The sequence below is a fragment of the Engystomops pustulosus genome, chromosome 10 (genome assembly GCF_040894005.1).
Source record: "Engystomops pustulosus chromosome 10, aEngPut4.maternal, whole genome shotgun sequence".
In the NCBI taxonomy this organism is placed as follows: domain Eukaryota; kingdom Metazoa; phylum Chordata; class Amphibia; order Anura; family Leptodactylidae; genus Engystomops; species Engystomops pustulosus.
The window spans coordinates 28,567,561-28,588,611 of record NC_092420.1 but is presented as its reverse complement, the minus strand read 5'-3'; the positions used below and the strand labels follow the sequence as shown (position 1 = coordinate 28,588,611).

Genomic DNA, 21,051 nt, shown 5'->3' with positions numbered 1-21,051 from the left:
AAAAACAGCACCAGTACCAAGCTCAGTACATAAAAAGAGTACCATAGGCAAGCTCAGTTCTTAGATCCATGAGCAGTAACCATGTCATGTAACCAGATCCATGTCCAGTAACCATGTCATGTAACCAGATCCATGTCCAGTAACATCAGAACTAACCTAAATGATACCAAAACCATGCTTGTTATTACCATAATTAAGTTCAATGTAATATCAGAACCTAGCTCAGTACTGTGATACTTTAAGAGTCTGCTAAGGCCCTTGTATCATAAAGGCTACCTTTATCACCGGAACAATGATAAGGGCATGCTGGCAGTTGTTATATCAAATACACTAGTGGCTATCCTTCTCCGTCTAGCTCACATCTCAGTGATGCAGGGATGCTATGCTTACTGTTTGTCTTTGGCTCCTTACTTTTGAGAACTTTAACCTCTGTACTAAGACTCTTTAAAGTACCATCCACTGAAAAATAAGAGTGTCACACGGTGTACCCCCTGAAAATAACAGACCTCCAAAAAATGGTGCTGTGGTCATACCTCCCAACTCTCCTTGAATGTCCCGGAGACTTTGAAAAAATGGGAGACCTCAGGCAATGTAGAAGAGTAGAAATATCACCTGGGCCCCACAGAATCCTTCCACATCCATTGGTCTTGTAGTCATTTTACTGAGAACGGACCGTGAATGAAAAGTCCTCTGTTCCCCATTGACTTCATTTTGTGAAACCTGCAGAACACAGCTGTGAACTATGGTCAACATTTGCTGGCACCTTTGGCCTGCGCCCATATACTCTGTTAACAGTTAAACTGGGATCAAAGTTGTAATATCTTTATTAAAATGTGTTACATACCCAGCAAAAAGTTGAAAGACAATAGTGCCCTAGTGGCCATTCCCACCCCTCGCTTTTCAGCTACACAGATTGCACATATGGTATATCTGTCCCATGGGGTGAAACTATCCCAGCATCCAGTGTGCCATGGACTATCTAATCTACAATTTTTTTTCTGGGTGATTAAAGATTACTTACTGCTCTAGTAGTCTACAGCATTTTGTCAATTTGTGAGCAAATGACACTATAATTTTAGCTCTTGAGATCGCAAAGAAAACTTAAACAAAAACAAAAACATGTGATGCATGAAAGAACTATGCAGGTATTGTTAAACAAGCTTGTAAAAAACTTGTTTTCTGTTTAACCTCCTGGACCACGTTGTAGAGGAGCCAAATACAGATAATCCTCCGGTGGGGCAGTCCCACCCTGTAAGAGACATCTGTGAGGCAAATTAGGACAGAGTGTTATTGTAATATTCTTATAAAAGCGATTGTATTGTGTTCAAGAGATCTATGCTGGAAAAAAAAGGTTGTTTGTGCACATAGTCCTGTGCAAAACTTGGTAAGGACAGGGTCTAGTCCTACGAGATCAGGACAAGTCCTTGGCAAATCTAGAATTAGGAAATGTTTTCCTGATCTAACTGGATGAGATCCAATCCTAGCCTTGGCTCGGAATATATGGCTCCTGCTTATTGTAATACTACCATGTGCACAGAGAATTATCAAAGACATGGTAACAAAACAAAATGTTATACATGCAGTCCCCAAGAAGACCCCACTTGCAGACAACCCCTAGTTAAAGACAGGCTTCTCTTCCCCCTGTGACCTCTCGTCAAGCTCTCTGGATGCTGGAAATTTACTGAACTCTATCCCTAGTCTATTTTAATTCTTTTTCCGCTGTCAATGGACTAAAAAATACTTTGGAGTTACACAAAATATACCAGTTCCAACTTACATACAAATTCTACTTAAGAACAAACCTAAAGAACCTATCTCCAGTTCCATTCTTCTGAATTGACTTAATTTGTTTCTCAAATGGCTACATTCATGGAAATGATCTTCACATGGATAAAATTTTTTAATAACATCTGATTGGAGAAATGTATATATATGGCACAGGAATGACTTTAAATGTGAATGTCTGTACTTCCACTTCTATATTATTCCATCATTGGAAACAGCTGATTGGTCTTGGTCCCGAGGGTCAGGACCCTCCTGATCAATCATGAATATCACTAGCCCCATTAAAGTCACTTCTCTGTATGGCATAACCTTATTCAATGACCCACATTTATCAATAACAGTGAAAACTGCACTAGGTGCAGTTTGTCTGTCAAGTCTGCAGGGTGCGCCAGATTCATGAATTGTGTTGCACGTTCTTCATGAATCTGGCGCCCCGTGCACTGCTCTGAAAAAGTGAAACAACTTTTTTTCTGGTGCATCTTTAACATAGTTCGCGCAACACACTTCTGTTGGACACTGCATAGTCCGACTGTGCAGCGGAACACCCTTTCGGTGCAGAATTTTGTGTTGCGTTGTGTATAGTGCAGCCGTGCATATGTGTTGATCACACTTTATAAATACCTGTGCCAGCAGTTTACACTGAGAACAATGTGCAAAGTCAGACAGAAAACTGGGGCAACAGAATTTAGATGCTGAGATTTTCATATACACTTATCTAATTTCAGAATATGCTGGCAGATACCACTTTAACTTGACCTTGTGCCCTACAAGTGCTTCTTATAGTCAGTCCCCCTGTCTTCTGACATCTGGATTGAATAGTCAGACAGCCTGATTTTTTTTTTCTTTATACAGCAGTTTGGCAGTTTTAGGGTCAGCTGCATAAAATGTAGAGAAATTGTATTCCATATGGTACAGATTATATCCCGGAATGGTGGCTCCTTATAGCAATAGACTATTACTCACAGTCACATTTCTGATTGTAATACTTTATAAGTGTTTACCATATGGGGTACATTTCAAAGACAAAGCTAAACATATGCAAAGTCAAACCATACATGTGAAATACAGAGCACAATACAAAGCGTGGCCAAAATAACTTATATATTCTGCTATATACCATTGGCAAAGTATTTGTTTAGACTCATATGCCCCTTCTCTCCCATTTCTCCTACAGGGAACTTGCTGTGAAAGGACTTTTTACAAATACTTCACATTTTAAAGTACTAAAATTTTATTTGATTGTATCTAATGGATACAAGTATGGGCCTCTAGCTTTTGCAGATAAACAGCCCCAAATTGGAAGGCTTAACTCAAACTTCCAACATTTCCGAATTTTTAAAACCCTCCATAGGCCAGTCTTGAACAAAAAATCAACCCTATCACTACGGTAGCCACCAGAGATGTAACTATAAATCCCTTACTCCTCCCCACCACCAGGGATTTAATTATAAATTCCTTTGACTACCATAGAACAACAAAGGTGTTTTTATTGTGCACTTTGCTGTTCTTGACCACCAGGGTTGAGATATGTTACTCACGTCACATGTCAATAAATAAGCTGCTTAATGGAAGTCATGCTCAGAAACGTCTACATACGGCAGAATAGAGATTATGGCTGCAAAAAGCTAGTAAGAATGGGTATACTCGCAGAAAGAAGGGGAACATAATTTGTTTTTGTTCTTTGGTATGTGTCTTCCCCTTGTCTACCACGTACCCAAGCATTATAATCTGTTGGTAGCTCATGTTATAGAAAATTGCTCTGTGAATTCGAAAAGAAGCCTTAATTATTTCTGAACATTTTCCTGTTTATGAGAAATTCCCCTTTGAATCCGTATGCTAATGAGGCAGGATGTGTGATTAGTACCTGGATCACTGCAATTCCTGCCTGGACGACTTCAGATAAGCAAAAGATTTGGCTTGTGAAAAGCATGCGATGACACTGAAAAAGGGAAGCGCTGCTAAAGACATAACTTGAAACTACTGCTTCATTTGCATATGGAATAATCTAGGAATATCTTGGAAATGCAAAAAATGACATACATAATAAAGGAATCTTGGAAAGCACAGTCCAATTATCTTCAGGATTTACCTAAAAGAGGTGACACTTGGTGGAAGTGGTAAACTTTAAGAGGTGGTCTCTTTAAGAGATCCAGTTTAGAGGCCTATTTTAGATGACTCTCATACAGGATTATGCTGGCTATTGGAGTTCAGATCTTAGAAGAAGCATTGATGTTACTAATGAGTAAAAAGAAATCACAAAATGTTTCATGTAGTATGCCTAACTATATAAAATGATGATCAAAGCTAAAAATACAATTCAAGTTCAAATATAGAACTAATTAAATGTTATATCTGAACATTAAATGACTCCATTGTATTATTGTAGGCAGCTGGCTATAACAGGTTTTTGGCCAATTTACCCAATAAAATGTAAGATGTACAGCGACTCTAAGAACATATACATTTGATAATATAATACTAGTAATAAATAAAAATACAACACAACAAACATGTCTCTAAAAAAAAACTAATATACAAATGTAAGACTGTTTACTCTTCTTATTTTGTAGGTTGGCCTTTATAGAAGTCGCGTATCCCAGCCAATGGAGATGACTACTGCTACTGCTAACAGAAGGGTTTTATCTCAGAGTTACACTGTAACTACCAGATGTGTCCAGAGGGAGATCAATGTAATACAGAGCCCCAAAAATGAACAAATACAGGAGATGACCAAAGCAAAAAAAGACTTGGAAGAGAAATTAAACAAAACTCAGAAAGTTTTGGTCTGTATAGAAGAATCTAACCAACAGCTATTAAGTGAACAGGCAGAGATGAGAAGGAGGGTGGAAGATGCCCGTCAAGCGGTGCTGGCATGTTACAGTAAAGTAAAGGACCTGGAAGAAAAATCCCGTAAAGTTCCAGTACTCCAGATGCATATAGATCAGCTGGAAACTCAACTGCGGTATTATAGGTAAACTATATGTACAATTATTAGATATTTAGAGAGCTTTTCCTGCCATAGTAACTTGTACTAAAATGTCGTAATTGATTGAACAATTGGAGTTCTAACTTTTTGACCCCTACAGGTTTTTAGGCTAGAGGTGCTGTGACCTCTCTTGTTGTTTCTCTGAATATTGCCAACCTTGACCAAGCCAAGAACATTGCCCTGCAACACAGTCCATATAGTTCCTTTACATTGCCAAAGGGGTTGCTGCATTTTACTTTTATGACTTGATTAGCTTCTTAGTGGCCAATCCTTCATAAATCAGTAACATATAATGAACCTTATCAATCACATGTTGAGTACTAGTATCACATATTTAATCCATAGATACAGTAGACCTGTGTATATAGACAGCCCTGTGAAAAGCGTCCTTACTAAATATGGAACTACTGAACAGTGGGGCACATTTACTAAAAACGGTGCAATATGGACTATGTGCAGTTTGCCTATGTAGTGCGCCAGATTCATGTTTTGTGGCGCCGTCATGAATTTGGAACCCTCTGCACTTCTCCAGCAGAATGCACCAACTTTTTGGTGCACCTTACATGGGCTGTGCGGCACAATTTTGTCGGACTGTCTTGCACTGGCACGCCCCTTTATGTGGCGAATTTTCTTTTGCGTCGGGAATAGTGCAGCCGCACCACAAATGTGTCTCAGACACTTTATAAATGCATGTGCAAGTAGTTTGCACATGAAAGAACGTGCAAAGTCCAAAAGAAAACTGGTGCAGGGGCTTTAGTAAATTTGGGCCAGTGTGTTTTAATATTGCAAATTGTTTTGCGTGCTTATGAGGTGCTCTCTTTACTGTAACTGGAAGGACAAGTGGAATTCTTTAGAGTAAGTTACATTGTCTGATAACTGCATGGGCATGTTCTGCTATATTAAAAGGAAGCAAACATTTAAGTCACTTTCCAAAAATGAAAGAAACTCATTCCTTCTAAAATCAACTTTTAAAATTATACTAATGAGCCAATAGGATTCTGGGGGTGTTAGCAGGGCCCCTCTGTGCTCTGGCTTCACAGGCTGTTAACACTGTCTCCCCCACCCTCTGCTCCATGAGCACTCCTGATGTGATGCCATACAGTAGGAGGGGGAAGTGTTCCAGTGCATTGTAACAGCCTGTGAAGCTACAGCGCAACGAAACAGAGTAACGCCCTCCAAAGCCTGTCTGGCTTATTGACATAATTTGAAAAGTTGATATTAGAATAGCAAATATATGAAGATTACCACAGTCACAGTGATTGGATCTATGAGTAAGCGCCCCTGTTTTTTCAGGCTTCATTTTGATGGTAGATTTTCAGTACAAACACTGATAAGAAACTCTGTGTAGCGCTGAATCCAAACATATAGAAAACTTATGAGAAACTACAGTAGCATATGATCTTTGTTTTTCATACTCTTCCCCTCTCCTCTCTATAGTCTGTTCCTTTAGTAAAGCTAAAAATCAGCCTCCTCTATTGAGATTTTAGTTCAAAATGAGTGGTTGCTGGAATTTGGGTGGGTAATCTAAGCCTATGGACTTCTGAGATGTAGACTTGGTATCTTGGTTACAAAGTGATATTGTTATATTTGCTGACTTGCTTGTATTATACCGATTGCATTCGTTTGATGTTAGAAGGAGATTCTCTGTAATGTAAAAATCCCATCAGCGTCAGACACACGCTTCCCACATCAGAACAGCATCGCAAATTTTGTGTTTCTTGATATTACCGAACACTAAGTCAAGCTGTAACTTTATAGGCATTAAAGAAAACACAAATCTGCCAGTGGCGAAAACCAGGAGGCTTTACAACACCTCAATTAAGAACTATTATTAATGACTGACTTTTTATACCTCTGGGATTTAACATGTTCGCAAGCAAAGAAAGAAATCAATAACTGTTTTATCTGCAGCAGATTCCTGCTACGTGCGCCAAGACTGGAAAATTAATCTGTAAATTATAGCTGTACAAGAGGAGAGGCATTACACCTAAATTGTCCTGTTTAAATTGGATTAATTCCAAGATGCTGAATTATTATACGATATCCTTACACTACATTTTAAGAAACCTACTACACACCTGCAAAGTTCACATCATATTATTTGCCATGTGATGTGAGGACACGTCAGGGGATTCCGACATGTGCTTACAACGTATGGCACAGACATATTACCTGAATGCGGGGGGAGGAGTGTATATCGGCAGCATTCGGAGATAGTACAGGGGTTTTTCCCCAGGGATGTCACTGTCCTTATATGGACATTGACATCACCGTTTCCCCATTCCTGCGCTCAGCGAGCCTGAAGGAGGGATGCAATACGATCCATCCACTCCCGATAGGCTTCTGTGGTCTCCGCTGAGCATACGTCGTTCGACAGGAGGGAGCAGAATAAAAGAGGTAGTCTGCCTTTTTCTGTCCTACAGAGCATAGTGGCCAGACAGAGGCAAAATCTATACACTGAAAGTACACAAAAAACTGAATGAGAACCCAGCCTTATATATACCCATGCATGTAATATATAAAGGGGTTCTAAACTTACCTATTGCCGTGACTCTTTAATACAGTTCCTCATATTTAGGAACTAAGATAATGGGGCTCATCTACTTACTGACGTGCTGCTCACTTTCGTAGGACTTTGGGTCTTTTTCGGGGATTGTACGGCTTGGACAGGTAATTATCAAGTGTCTGCGCTGGAATTGTGGGGGGGGGGGGGGGCGTGCCGTCTGACGATCCAACTGATTCAGACTAAGCGGATTTAACTTTCCAATTATGTTGCAAGCCCAAGCACTTACATGCACCACTAAAAAGAAGGTGAACTCCGTCGGACCTAAACTGGGAAGTGACACATGCAGGGTATCGGTGCAGGATTTGTGGCACAGTGCATTATCACCAGACAATGCACTTTCAGTAAACTCTGGGAACGGGGTAAGCAAATGTGCCACAATGGCTTTCATGAATAATTTGCGTTTTAGACAAGAAGAGGAGGTTATATACAAATTGGCACAACATCAGTTTGAAACAAATAGATTTTTTGACCTAGATAGAATCTTTTGAAAATTTGATTGATCCGAATTGATCCAATAATAGGTACACCCAGTAGACAACTTACAAATATGCATGCTAAGTTTCAGCTATAACTTACAAATTTTCTTAATTTTTACCACATTCAAAAGCCACATTTGTGGGCAGTCATGGGGGCAGAGGTGTGGCCTCAAGCACATCAACAGATTTGTTGTGTCTTATAGTAGAAATTCATGTAAGTCACAGCGCAGACATACTATTCCTCAAAAGAGTCTTAGATTTCCATAATTGCCAACAGGGAAGACAAATGTGTCCCAAATTTATTAAAAGACATGCATCAATTTGGAACAGTTTACTCCAGCAAAGTATAGATTATGGCTGGCACTTAATGTATTAAAGACTGGAGTTTGACAATTAATAAATCTTCTCTGTATTTGGGTTTCATTTGATTAGGTCTCCAGTCCCAGACACATAAAATGTAATAAAATCTTTCATTTCTATTCATTGCCATATGAGCTTCTAACAAATGTGATTGCCAGACCAGATCCATACGCTGTACACCGACCATATGTTGCGTATCTGAAGATTAATACAAGTTTGACTTCATGCTTTTACTTAGCGCCTGACTTCCAGGTCACATCTGCTCATTTCTGTAATTAACATCACATTTCTTACAATTTGTCCTGGATCAGTGAGAATGAATGGTGACGGCTTTGTTCTGTAGATCACAGCCACATCCATCATCGGTATTATAACACTCCGCTCATGTTGGCAACAATAGCATGAAAACCTTTCTGGTACAGTATCCTGAAGACTCAGTGATATAGGATTTACTTTGTGTTATTTGGTACCTACTTAACCATCATGTATAAAAGATTGTAAAACTGTGAATCATATTTTATTTCTGTATAGTTAGGCTTTGTTATGGTAAAGGTTTTGCGTTACCCATACTGTATAAAATTAGTAAAGAAGGGTCTACTGTTTTCTAGGAACAGTTCTACTGAGGTTTTGTCAGGGATAGCATTTTTTAAAGTGAACCTGTCACCAGGAATGTCATTTTTAGCTGGTGACAGGTCCCAATAGCCTATGCTATGCAGATATAAAAAAAATTCCCTTGACAGCGTGCTGAATCATTTAGTACTTCAGTAAGTCACATTACCTGGCTCCCTACCAGCAGTGCGTGGTGAATCCCTGAGGAGGGGCAGCTGCAGCTGAATTCTTCCTCAACTCCACACCATCCCGCTCCCTCTCCTGCCTGCTCAATGCACATGACAGGAATAGGGGAGGGAGCTGTATTAGTGTGGGGGACAGGTGACTGACACAGGCACCGACAGGCTGCAGCTGCCCACTCCTGGAACTCACTACACGCTACTGGCAGGGAGCCAGATAATGGGAATTAAACCTGTATAAACTACTGAAATATGATTCAGAATGCTGACAAAGCCATTTTTTATAATCAGCATAGCATATAGGCTATTTAAACCTGTCACCAGCTAAAAATCTCTTTCCTGGGGAGAGGATTGTTTTAGCTATTTACCTAAAATGTGCTTCAAACATTTTATTATAATACAAAAAAGGCAACGGGTGATTGAGATTTGTGTGAATGTAGAATGTGAGTTATGTTGTGATATAGATAATGAATCCTAATTAATGTATATATGTATTGTATATATATATAGTATAATTCTATATATTTTTAAATGTTATTTTCTTATTATGCTCATTATGAGGCAGCCATCTTGATCGAGCTTCAGTTAACAGCAATCACTGATCAACTTTGCCACGGCAGTCACATAGGCCTTGGGGGGTCTGTTGTCTGGAGACAGAAGGGCTGAAGGGTATATTGAACTTATTGATTATCTTTTAATATGTTTTTTTTGTTTCTTTTTGGAGGGTGGAAGGAAAATGTATGTATTCTTATGTTTTTATGTTTTATCATGGCTATGATGATTTTATAATGAGTATATCATTTTTTATGATGTTCATTGCATGGTTTAGGTCACATTTTGTTAAAACTTTTAGGATCATTACAGGTGGGGCAATAGCAAACGTATTTATATGCAGATATTTTGTTGAGATGTTGGGGTGTTTTTTTGTTTATTTAACTAATATATATATATATATTTACATCACACTAAATTGCTTAGCTCCATAGCTTGGGTAACAGCCATAAATAGGACATCAGAGCTACTCTCATTTATCCCCCATTGACAGTGTAGGAACAGATCCCATATTATAACCACATTGCTGCCAATTTTTATATGAATTTCTAGGAAGAATAATAGGAACAGTGCAGCACAGACTTCTAAAAAAAGTTTCTGCAGAATTGTGTGCTAAAATAGACACATTAGGAGGGCTCACGGGTCCTCTTTAAGGCCTGGGGACTTTTATCACAAAGGGTGGTCAGTAACTATATTTCAGCATTCATTCCATAAACAAGATGATGTAACACTGGGAGAGCACCAAAAGTCTGCAGATGTGACCTCTGATATGTTCTGTTCAAGCCAAAATAGAACTGAACTGTTCTTCACATTTCTTGCTAAACTGTGTTGTTGTTTTCCTTAAGAAGAAATAATCATTGCAATGTAGGGCCAATAAAAATACCACTCATCTGGCAAAACATAATCACCTTTGTCCCATTACCACCCCTCATTGTACCAAATTCTACATGTTACCATAACAGGGAGTCTACTATCCCCAGCACCATGTATTATACTCTGCTGGCAGCATGTTGCAGATAAATGCACTGTGATTTCCAATATAACTATATATAATTTCCAGTTTAATCCTTTGGGTGTGTCTTAAGCACCCACATCACTGCTATCCCTGCGTGACGACTCCTCTCATGTCAGATGAGAGGGACATTTTTGTTTAGTGAGGAGCATGTGGTGACACTGGAGATAGAGGGGATGGCTCAGGCAGGGATAGCAGTGCTCTGGGGGCTGAGGACACACCTTGGATGGGGGGGGGCAGCCTCATTAGCATACAGATGAAAGCGGGAATCTCTTATAAACAGCATAATGGACAGAATAGTAGACTCCTTTTAAATCAATACCTCATTGAGAGAAATTACCATAAGATAATGGGTTAAATGTCTTATATGTTGTCGGTGGCACTGTAGCTCTTCAATGGGGTTATATTTATTAAAAGTGTCTTTAAGGGGGTTATATTTATTAAAAGTGTCTAAAAGTGGTTTAAGACTTTCTAGTCTAATTTTGCACCTTCTATTTGTTGGCAGTTGACATGAGTCAAATTCTTGTCCATAACTTCTTTTTGCATAAGACTGTGCCCATGTTCCCAAAGAGCCCCACCTCTTATATAAAGTCACACTTCTTACAGCTATACAGTCACATAGTTGTCAACAAGTCAAAAAGTTATCTAAAACAATTAATAAATATGGTGCAAGGCATTTTATAACGTATAATATGAGTTTTGATTTAAAGAGACTAATAAATATGCCCAGATGTGACAGTAGCACATAAGGAATATTATAAAGAATGTTTTTTTTTTTCATCTTAATCTGAAGTGGGCTGGAGTGATTTTTTTTAAAAGTCTCAAGATAAAGGGACAAAGGCCCAGATTTACTATTAGTGAGGCAAACTGTCCATGGCAGTCTTAATCCGCCCTGCACAGTATTAAGTAAAAGCAGCTTTTGAGCTAGGACAGCCATGAGTTGTCTTGGGAAAGATGCAACAAGTTTTTCACATCTGGATTTGGGGTCCTCAGCCTTTCTTCCTTGCAGATGTTCTCCAGTTCCCACAAATTGAAAGAGGGACTTTGGTGGGAGCCATTTTCAAGTCTCTCCAGAGATGCTCAATCGGGTTTAGGCCAGGGCTCTGGCTGCGCCAGTCAGGAATGGGACAAAGCCTCTGCTTTGTTATTTTAGCTGTGTGCTTAGGTACATTGTCATGTTGGAAGGTGAACCATCGGCCAATTCTGAGGCCCAGAGCACTCTGGAAGAGTTTTTCATCCCGGATTTCTCTGTTCTTGGCTGCATTCATCTTCCCTTCAATTTCAACCAGTCATCCTGTCCCTGCCCCATAGCCTGATGGCGGCCGAGCATCCAATCTGGCAAATCGACACTCCTAGAAATTAGTCATAGCTATGATTGGCATGGGGTGTCCTCCTGGCCAATCATAGCCATAGCTAGTTACTAGGGGTATCAATTTGCCGAATCTCCTCTAATCCCTGCCAAATGCATCCCATTATAATTATTGGGGTATTTGGTCTTCACCAACGTCCTTTATGTCACACTTTGATTCTTCCCTTAGTCTTCTTCTGCTCTTAAATGGAATACAACACTGGAAATAAATGACAGCAATGTCACGGAAAGCCAACCATGTTTACAAATTTAGGTGAAAAGTAAATCTGACAATTTCTAGTTGGGCTTTTATGCTCTTATTTATTCTTTATTGTAAAATAAATGAAAATAAATCAGGTGAAAAATACATAACGAATATGCGGAATTCAAAAAAATTCAATGGTAAAATGTTGCTGCTTTCGATAAACATCAATTATGAGGCGGAATCATAACCTTTACCTGACCTGTGGAAGGAAAGGTTTAAATCAAACTGCCTGCAAAAAAAAAGGTGGAAAAAACACAGGAACTGTGAAATAAAAGGGGCGCCGAGTATTGTTAGAGGGCAATCACCAGCTGGAGACAGACGAAATGCTCAGCTGCCTATCCCTGCTTTTTATTATCACACAGTGAAAATGTTTCACAAAGGTCCTGCCAAGGAGAAGAGGCTTTTCTCTATGTAACAATAACTTAAGAGTTTGGAAAATGGCAGAGACCCGCAAGCTTTGGCCTAATTCTCTAGAGTGAGACAAGGGCCAGAGAACGGGGAGCTGTTTGTCTCACCCCTTGACACTGCGGGACAATGGGGTGGAATAATGAGCTGTGACAGCTCCAAGAGTTACATTTAATTGGTTTCCTCTTTGTAAATATCATCAAATAGCAGAGAAAACTAATCATTTTTCATTTATATTCTGTTCTTTTGCCCAAGTATGACTAGCAAATAATATTGCAACATAAGGTGAAAAATTCATTAAGTATATTGAGTCCTTCTAAAATTGATATTTTGCATATTATTATGCTTATGATATTGTTTTACTGTCAAATGAGGAATTGTATTTAAGAAATTGGACTGAAGGAACTTGTAAAAATGTTCTTAAAGAGGTTGTACCAAATTTGCAAGTTATTGCCTACCCACAGGATAGGAGATAACAAGCTGGGACTCCCACCGATCATGAGCTCCCCCAAGCTTATCCCAAAACTCATGGATTGTCAGAAATTGCTCAATGCTATACTATTGAATGGAAGGGCATGCAGCATTCTCTGGATTGCTACGGGTCCTGTTCTGTTGATTGGTGAAGGTCAGGCTGCTTGCACCTCCACCGATCACCTTTGTAAGCCCCTATTCTGTGGACAGGGGATAACTTGTATTGACAACATTGCATCTACAGAAAGACAGGCAATGAGTAAAATCTCTATTTAGGCTCCAGATGTTGGAGCTAAATATTAAAACTGTAAAAAATGCATGCAATATGTTAATTTTGTGAGTTGGTCTTGACTCTTGTTAAATACTACTAAAGTATGGCTCAGTGAAAAATTAGACAATCAATTGTCACTTGGAGTTGAACTTTACTCCAATGGGGGGCACAAAGCTTGGTGGAAAAAACAAGTAATGGGCACATCTCATAAAGGTTTCAGTCTGATCCAAGAGCAGATCCCATTTGCTAAACTTGATGCGGCACCTTGGATGGGCACTTGTCCAAGTTTGCAGCCCTTCTTATATTATGGTGAAAGTCTGATCTATAATAAACACAGGAAGTGGTGCGTCTTGGATGGGCACTTGTCCATCCAAGTCACTGATCAAAAGTCTCTGATCAAAAAAAGGAGTATTTTCCATAGTCTACTACAGTCCACAAATGTTTGGGAACTCTACTAGAACTGTCTACAACCACTTGAAATCCACAACACCCCTAGTTCAGGGGCATACTCTAGCCTGGAAGTCCTTGGCAAGGAGGCTATCTATTAGAGGTGAAGACAAACAGTGTAGTGGCTTCCTACATAGGACGTTCTCAGGATTGAGAATTCATCTCAGTGCAGTATTCATAACACTTCTATTATGCTGAGAAATGACAGCTAGATCTGTTGTGTTAAAGGGAATCTACCATCAGGATGAAGGATTGTATGCAAATAAGCCTCAGGGGCTCCGGGCTCCATAGGTGTTAATGGAACATGCAGCCCCCTCATTTGCATACAGTCCTTCATCCTGGTGGTAGATGTCCATTAACTGTTAACTATGGAGCCACGTGTTTAGGAACATGTTTCAAATCCTTAAATGGGGCAAGTTTATTTCCTGTTTACTTTAGTCCTCCATTATTAGATTTACTGTTAGGTAAAAGTGTAGGCTACTTTACTTTACTGGCTCAAGCTGATTTTTCAAATAGTCTGTGAATGGAGATAATTTTGTATGGGAAATATGCAGCTTCACTTTCATTTAGAATGCCTGGATCATATGTCTGGGAATAAAAATTTTTGTTTATTGCAAATCCTTTCTAATAATAGATTTATTACGGAAAGAATTACTTTAATTGAAAAATGCATGTAGTGTTCTGTGGAGACGCACTTAACAAACTTAATTTTGTTCTCTTAATTTTGGATATTAAAAAGTAATATATCTCTCTGGAGTTGTTATTTTAAATATCCCCCCAAATTGCCTCCATCTCAGCATAAGTAGCATTCAGAGGTAATTTACAAGCTGTGCTAAGAATCCAGACTGACTGCTAGTGAGCTAAAACCTTTTTATATCTCGATTTATGGTGTGGGCAATTAAAGTTTGCAGCCCTTCTTATACTATGGTAAAAGTCTGATCTATAATAAACACAGGAAGTGGTGCGTCTGTGGCCTGTAACTGCCAACATCTGGAGTCTGTCTCCTGGTCTAAGGTCTCACATTGACCAGGTTGTCTCAAAACCAAACATCAAAGCATGAAACCTAAACACCAGAGAAGTAACTGATCAAAAGCCATTATAAAACATGATATGTATGGCTATTTGCCTGATACTGACTGTATGCAGATACAAACAACTGGACAAGAGTGATTAATATAGTATGATTCAGCCTTATCGATTTAGGGACCCATGTAGAATTCTAAATGACTACAAAATATGTTAATAATAGGGATATTCATATCTAACACATAGGGGGGAGGTGATTTATCTTTAGTTAGGACATTTGTGTCTTTTTTTGTTTTGACTTGGTTTTAGACTTTGATTTATCTTTGGATTTGATTTATCTTAGCGGGTGACATATCAGGCAGCCAAGTCTGCAGGTTTTTTGTGAATAACAAAAAGGTTAAACAAAGTTGCAAACTTTTCTGCAACTCCTTCTATACTTTTCCCTACGTCTGTTTGGGACTGGAGTTTATTTGCACCAAAGTTGAGGCTTTTTATCACAATTTGTACCAGAATCTTAACATTTGCATACATCCACACCTGGATTTTAATGATAGTGAAAACATTGAAAAATTCTGTTGCAGTTAGCTTTACTTCAAATATCCAAATGTGCCAAAAAAAAGGTTGCAAATATAAGATAAATGTCTTATAGGGGGTTATTTATAGAGATGACCCGACTTAACGTTCGGGTTCGGACGAACCTGAATGCGGACATGAAGCCCACTCATCTCTAGTTATTTATCATTAGGCAAACTTGCAACAGTTCTATGTCTGTTTTTGGAGCTCTACTTCCCTTCAGAATAATTGAAGTGGCTTTGGCCCTTAAATAAGTGTTCTTATGCTCTAATTGGGAAATTTAAAAAATTTCCCATAGAGTCGCAAGGTGCGTAAAAGGTTCCAGCACACGGGTACGCATGGGGACTGGAGTAACTATGCAACTTTTCATAAACCTGGCTTTGTACTAGCAGTAGTTCTATGATTAATGGAGTGGCAGAAACACTCCTGTGTGACTTTTTAGTAGTGAAAAGTCCGACAAACCCTCAATGTCCCTATTTTGAGATTTTTTAAGCCAATAAAGCCAAACAAAACTAATGATAAATGACCCCCATAGATATATTATTGATTTATATAACTGCATGGTGCTGTACGTTCAATATGGGTCTCACATACATTAGAATACAAGGTGCAAACAAATGGAAAACTACCAAATAGGGGAAAAGAGAAACTTGCACGTGAGGGCAATCAATCCATATGGGAGGGTAAACAGAGACACTAGGTGAGGGAGCATAGCAGTGGGCTTATTGCATGTTGTAGGAAATTTTACAAACCTGTCTAGAGGTTCATGTCTCGTAAGGTCGCAGTCACACGTTTTTCTAGCATTGCATTCATAACGCGACGCTAGCGCACAGGGGGAGGGCCCTCGTCCCAATCGCATATGCGTTTTAAGGGAAACACATGTGATCGATAACTAGGACCCCATGTCTTGCACTTACAAGACACCGGGCCTGGCTACCAATGGCACATGCGTTTCCCTTAAAATGCATATGCAATTGGGCCGAGGGCCCTTCCCCTGTGCGCTAGCGTCGCGTTATGAATGCAATGCTAGAAAAACGGGTGACCGGTGCCTAACTGCAGGGATTTGTAACCATGTCTAAGGAAGTAGAAAAAATAGCCTCAGTTGCCATAAGGTTCATAGTCTAGAAGAGCTGTCCCTACTTTCCAATGTGGTTCCCCATTTTTGAGATTTGTGTGGGATAGGATGGATCCTGTGAATATATCATAAACAAGTGAGAAGGAAAAACTCCTTTAGGCATAGGCACGGCTTACTTGCCCCAGAATGTTTGTAGTGATTGAGACTGTAGCAGAAACCAGGTGAAAATAAATAATGGCCCACTTTTACTAAGGTGCATGCTCCAGTTTTCTGTCAGACTTTGCACTTTGCAAACTGTTTGCACATGTAATTAAGAAATGTCCGCACCACAAATGGCGCGGCTGCATTATTTTTCGTACAACTCAAATTTCGGCATTGAAATGAGCGTTCTGTTGTTCAGTCAGACAGAGAGAGTGTGTCGCACACCCTATGTTAAACATGCACCAAAAAGCAGTGGTGTACTCTGTAGGGGCAGTGCAGGGAGTGACAGATTCATGGATAACGTGCACCACAATTCATGAATCTGGCGCCCCCTGCACACTACACAGGCAAACTGCACATACTACAGACTGCACCGTTCTTAGTAAATGTGGGCTAATGGGGCAGATTTACTTACCCGGTCCTGACGCAATGCCCGAGGTGCGTTCTCCGACGAGGATGAAGTCCTGAGCGATTCTTCAAGATCGTGTGTCCATTTTCCTGCATCGGTCGCTTTCCTGTTGAAGTCCACTGGAGTTCACCTTCTTCTTCCCGGTGTATGTGAATGCATTGTCTTGTGACACAATTTGAATTGTAAATCCTGCGCTTAGTCCGAATCAGTCAGGTTGTCCGTCAGCCACGCTCCCGGATTTGTGTCGCATGCAAGTCGGCGCCAAAATCCGATTCCGTGTGCCAAAAACCCCACTTAAATTGCGTCGCAAATTGGAAATAGTCGGGAAACCCGATGAAAATGCGCCGTTTGGACCCTTAGTAAACGTGCCCCATTGTGTTAAAGATTCTAAACTCTGTTGCTAACATTAATTCGCAACAAGTAATCTAACCTAAAACAAAGCTGCCCCTTTATTTCCTAACTTTAAAGTAAATGACCCTTATATAAAGCAGAATTCAGAATATTCATGCTATCATTATACAATGATATGTCAATAGCAAGAAAATAACTTATGGACAAAAGATTCCTGAAACAATTTTTTTTTTTTTCAACAAAAAAAGGACTTTAAAGGAAGGTTATTGCACAGGGAACTATCTAACCTGTAGATAACCTTGTTGCCAGGGTACAACGCTACAGTTTTTCCATTGAAGTTAATAAAACTCTTCATTTATTTGTAAAGAATAGATAGCGATTTGTCCTACACAATATCCGGTAATGAAGCCTGCATGGCAACGCACTGTAATGTGATGCAGTAAGATCAGAGGTGGATGAGTTATGGGTCTCAATTAGGGATTGCAGGGGCATTTAATTATTGCTCAGTGACAGAACAGGCTGTTTAACTGTGTCACCTAACCCATACAGGAGAAAATAAGTAGTGCATTATTTGTGCTTACTCAGCACTTCAGCATCTGTGCCATTCATGGGGCCAATAAAACTTTGCTGACATCAGTATTAAGCTGTATATCAGTCTGACGCACACTACTCAATAGCAATCCTTTACTTACATTATTTGTTAAACAGCCTCCAAAGATTTATAACTCACAAGTCGTAATGAAGGCTCATCTGTAATACTGTAATTTACTTAGCAGTATTATAAATAGAATTTCATGTGAAATATTGCACATTGTGATAAACAGAGGTTCACACTAAGGCTGCTTTTACAGGAGCATTGCAGATAGAAAGTTTTAAGAAAACTTAAAGGGGTTCACCACTTTTAAATAAATCTGTTCCATTAGACATGGCTCTCCATGTATATGTACCTGTGTCTTTGTCTTCTACCATGCTGCCCACTGCATATATGTACAACTTCCTCTCTCTCCCTTCTCTCGGTCTTCCTCATGGTGTCTCTTACTCTGTCTCTACTTTCACTGTCCATGCTCACTGACAGAGACAGGAAGTAGGGAGGAGGGAGAGCAGGATGAGCCATAATTATGCTGCTACAGCTCCTCCTATTCAGCAGAGCTCAGACATGTAAACAAAGACAGCACAGAAGTAGGTAGCAAGACTGCTGAACCACTTGATGAACATTTTTTTTTACGGCTGTAAAGGAACATGGACACATTGGGGCAGATTTACTTACCCGGTCCATTCGCGATCCAGCGGCGTGTTCTCTGCGCTGGATTCGGGTCCGGCCGGGATTTATTAAGGCAGTTCCTCCAACGTCCACCAGGTGCTGTGCTGTGCTGAAGACCATCGGAACGCACTGGAATACACCGAGCCGGGCTGAGTGAAGGTAAGTGCAAGCTCCGCGACACATTTTTTGTTTTAAATGCGGCGGTTTTTCCGAATCCGTCGGGTTTTCGTTCGGCCACACCCCCGATTTCCGTCGTGTGCATGCCAGCGCCGATGCGCCACAATCCGATCGCGTGCTCCAAAATCCCGGGGAACTCGGCGCAAATCGGAAATATTCGGCTAACACGTCGGGAAAACGTGAATCGGGCCCTTAGTAAATGACCCCCATTATGTAAAACAGTGACTAACCCCTTTAAAGGTCCTCTATTATCAGCTTTTACACCAGCATTTGTAGTTTGCCTTCAAAGCCATATGAAAATATGCTGAAAATAGTAACTTTTTGCCTTTAAGGTATCACATTCAAGGACTGCAGCACTTCGGATGCCCCTATCTTAGATTCTATAATGCCTAGAACCATGGTGTCATTGTATGCTATAGAACCAGAGATACAGGTTGGTTAAGACAAAAGGTCCACATTAATTGTGTTTGCACCAGTTTTCTGTCTGACTTTGCACTGAAAAGAACATGCAAACTGCTTGCACGTGTGTTTATAAAGTGTCTGCGCCAGTTTTGTGTCGTTGCTGCAATGTTTTGGACAAGACAGAAAAAATGTGCCACATTTATTACTTCCAGAGCAGTGCAGGGGGCGCCAGTTGTATGAAAATTGGGCACCAGTTCTGAATAATCTGCTGCACTCTGTACACTCCACATGCAAACTACACATAGTACAGACTCCACCAGTTTGGATAAATGTAGGCCATAGTCTAGAATTGGATCTTTATCTTCAGCTCTCATTACCAACTATGTCTATGACTGCTTGGCTCCACTGTGTTCGTTATTCACCTCCTTATTTTGTGATCCAAAATCTATAAAGATGTGGATAGGCAGCACTTGATTCACATCAGGATCCTGATCCCGAGATAAATAATATCCTATCAGGTTCTCTACCTACAGCTAGTACTATGCTAATAACATGCATGCAGCTGTGTAGGAGACCAAGAAGATCCAGCCGGAAATCCTTCTATTATATTTAGCTTTTATCTTTTGAATGCCCACATGTCTCTGAAGTACAGGAAAACTGAATGATGTTGGGGAATCTAACCCTATTTACCCTATTTGTAGGCAGTGCCATGATTAAATAGGCATGTCTTATTACAAATACAGGGGTTTTTTAAGTTCTCTGCTTGCTGCAAGCAAACAAAAATGTGATTATGTCAAGCAGACACCGATGGGAAAGTTACAATGGCCTTGTAAAGGTGATATCGTATAAAACTAAACAAAATTGTTCTGTGCTGTGAGTTTACATTTCACAGAATGTCAAATCGGCGTCTCTGGTGGCTTTTTTTTCCCAGCTCATACATGTTTTTATTTGGCAGTGGCTTACCTCCTGCTTCAATTTAGGATCCAAGACATCCTCCTGATATCTGCTATTGGGGGAGAAGCGGATGACCTCCATATACCTTATCTGGCAGGCTGATCTATCAAAATTCATGTATGGAGACAGTTTTATCCAATATGTAAATGATTTCAGATATTTTAATAATGAAAACTGGATATTGTCTTGCTTAATCTCTTAAATATGCACGTCAGGGTCGTATAAAGTAATGAAGCGATTGATCATTATTGAAAAGATTCAATATGAATGAAATGACTTTTTAGCACGTGTGACAGCCCACAGATTAAAACGAGGCGCGATAATTAAAAAAAGATGCACAAGAGAAAAATTAACATCCACGTTTTAATTAGGTTTAGTAATAATTACCGGTAATTATGTAAAATGTGGGACAGCAGTAAGAAACGCCTTCACCTCCTTGCAAGAGTTTCACCAAACTATAGTGAGAGAGCGCAGAGATCTAAACACCCACAAGAACACAGACGGAGTAGAATAATAATAAAAACACGCAGTGACAGACTGACACATAGAGTCACTGGCTGACAAGCTCTAACCTTTTGGCTCCTGTTTTCCATCCAGCAGGGAGGGCGGCTGCGTGGACAGACTCTCTGATGAGCTTTCCACTTGATCTTGAAGGCAGGTCTGTCAGCCAGAAGGCCAGGACACTACATACTTCTTCAAGGTTATGGAAGTCTATGGAAAATAGTTTAACTAATGGCAGACTTAATGGAAGATAACAAGAACATGCTGGAAAGGTTTATGAACTTATAATTAATGAAACTTCAGACCAATTATCTGATCCACTAAATGTCAAATTTATATGACAAGATCAAAATCCATTTTGATCTTTTAACGAGACGTCTGATCTTACA

The 21,051-nt window shown here is 39.8% G+C and overlaps 1 protein-coding gene across 2 annotated transcripts in view; it reads left to right on the top strand.

Annotated features, from left to right (window-relative positions):
- The window catches only part of EFCC1 (EF-hand and coiled-coil domain containing 1), a 79,494-nt gene that overhangs the window by 1,866 nt on the left and 56,577 nt on the right, over positions 1-21,051 (top strand). For both annotated transcript variants that reach the window (XM_072127352.1, XM_072127351.1), the window contains exon 2: positions 4,356-4,756. In XM_072127352.1, the coding sequence (XP_071983453.1) occupies positions 4,356-4,756 (401 nt within the window). The remainder of the gene's footprint in view (positions 1-4,355; positions 4,757-21,051) is intronic.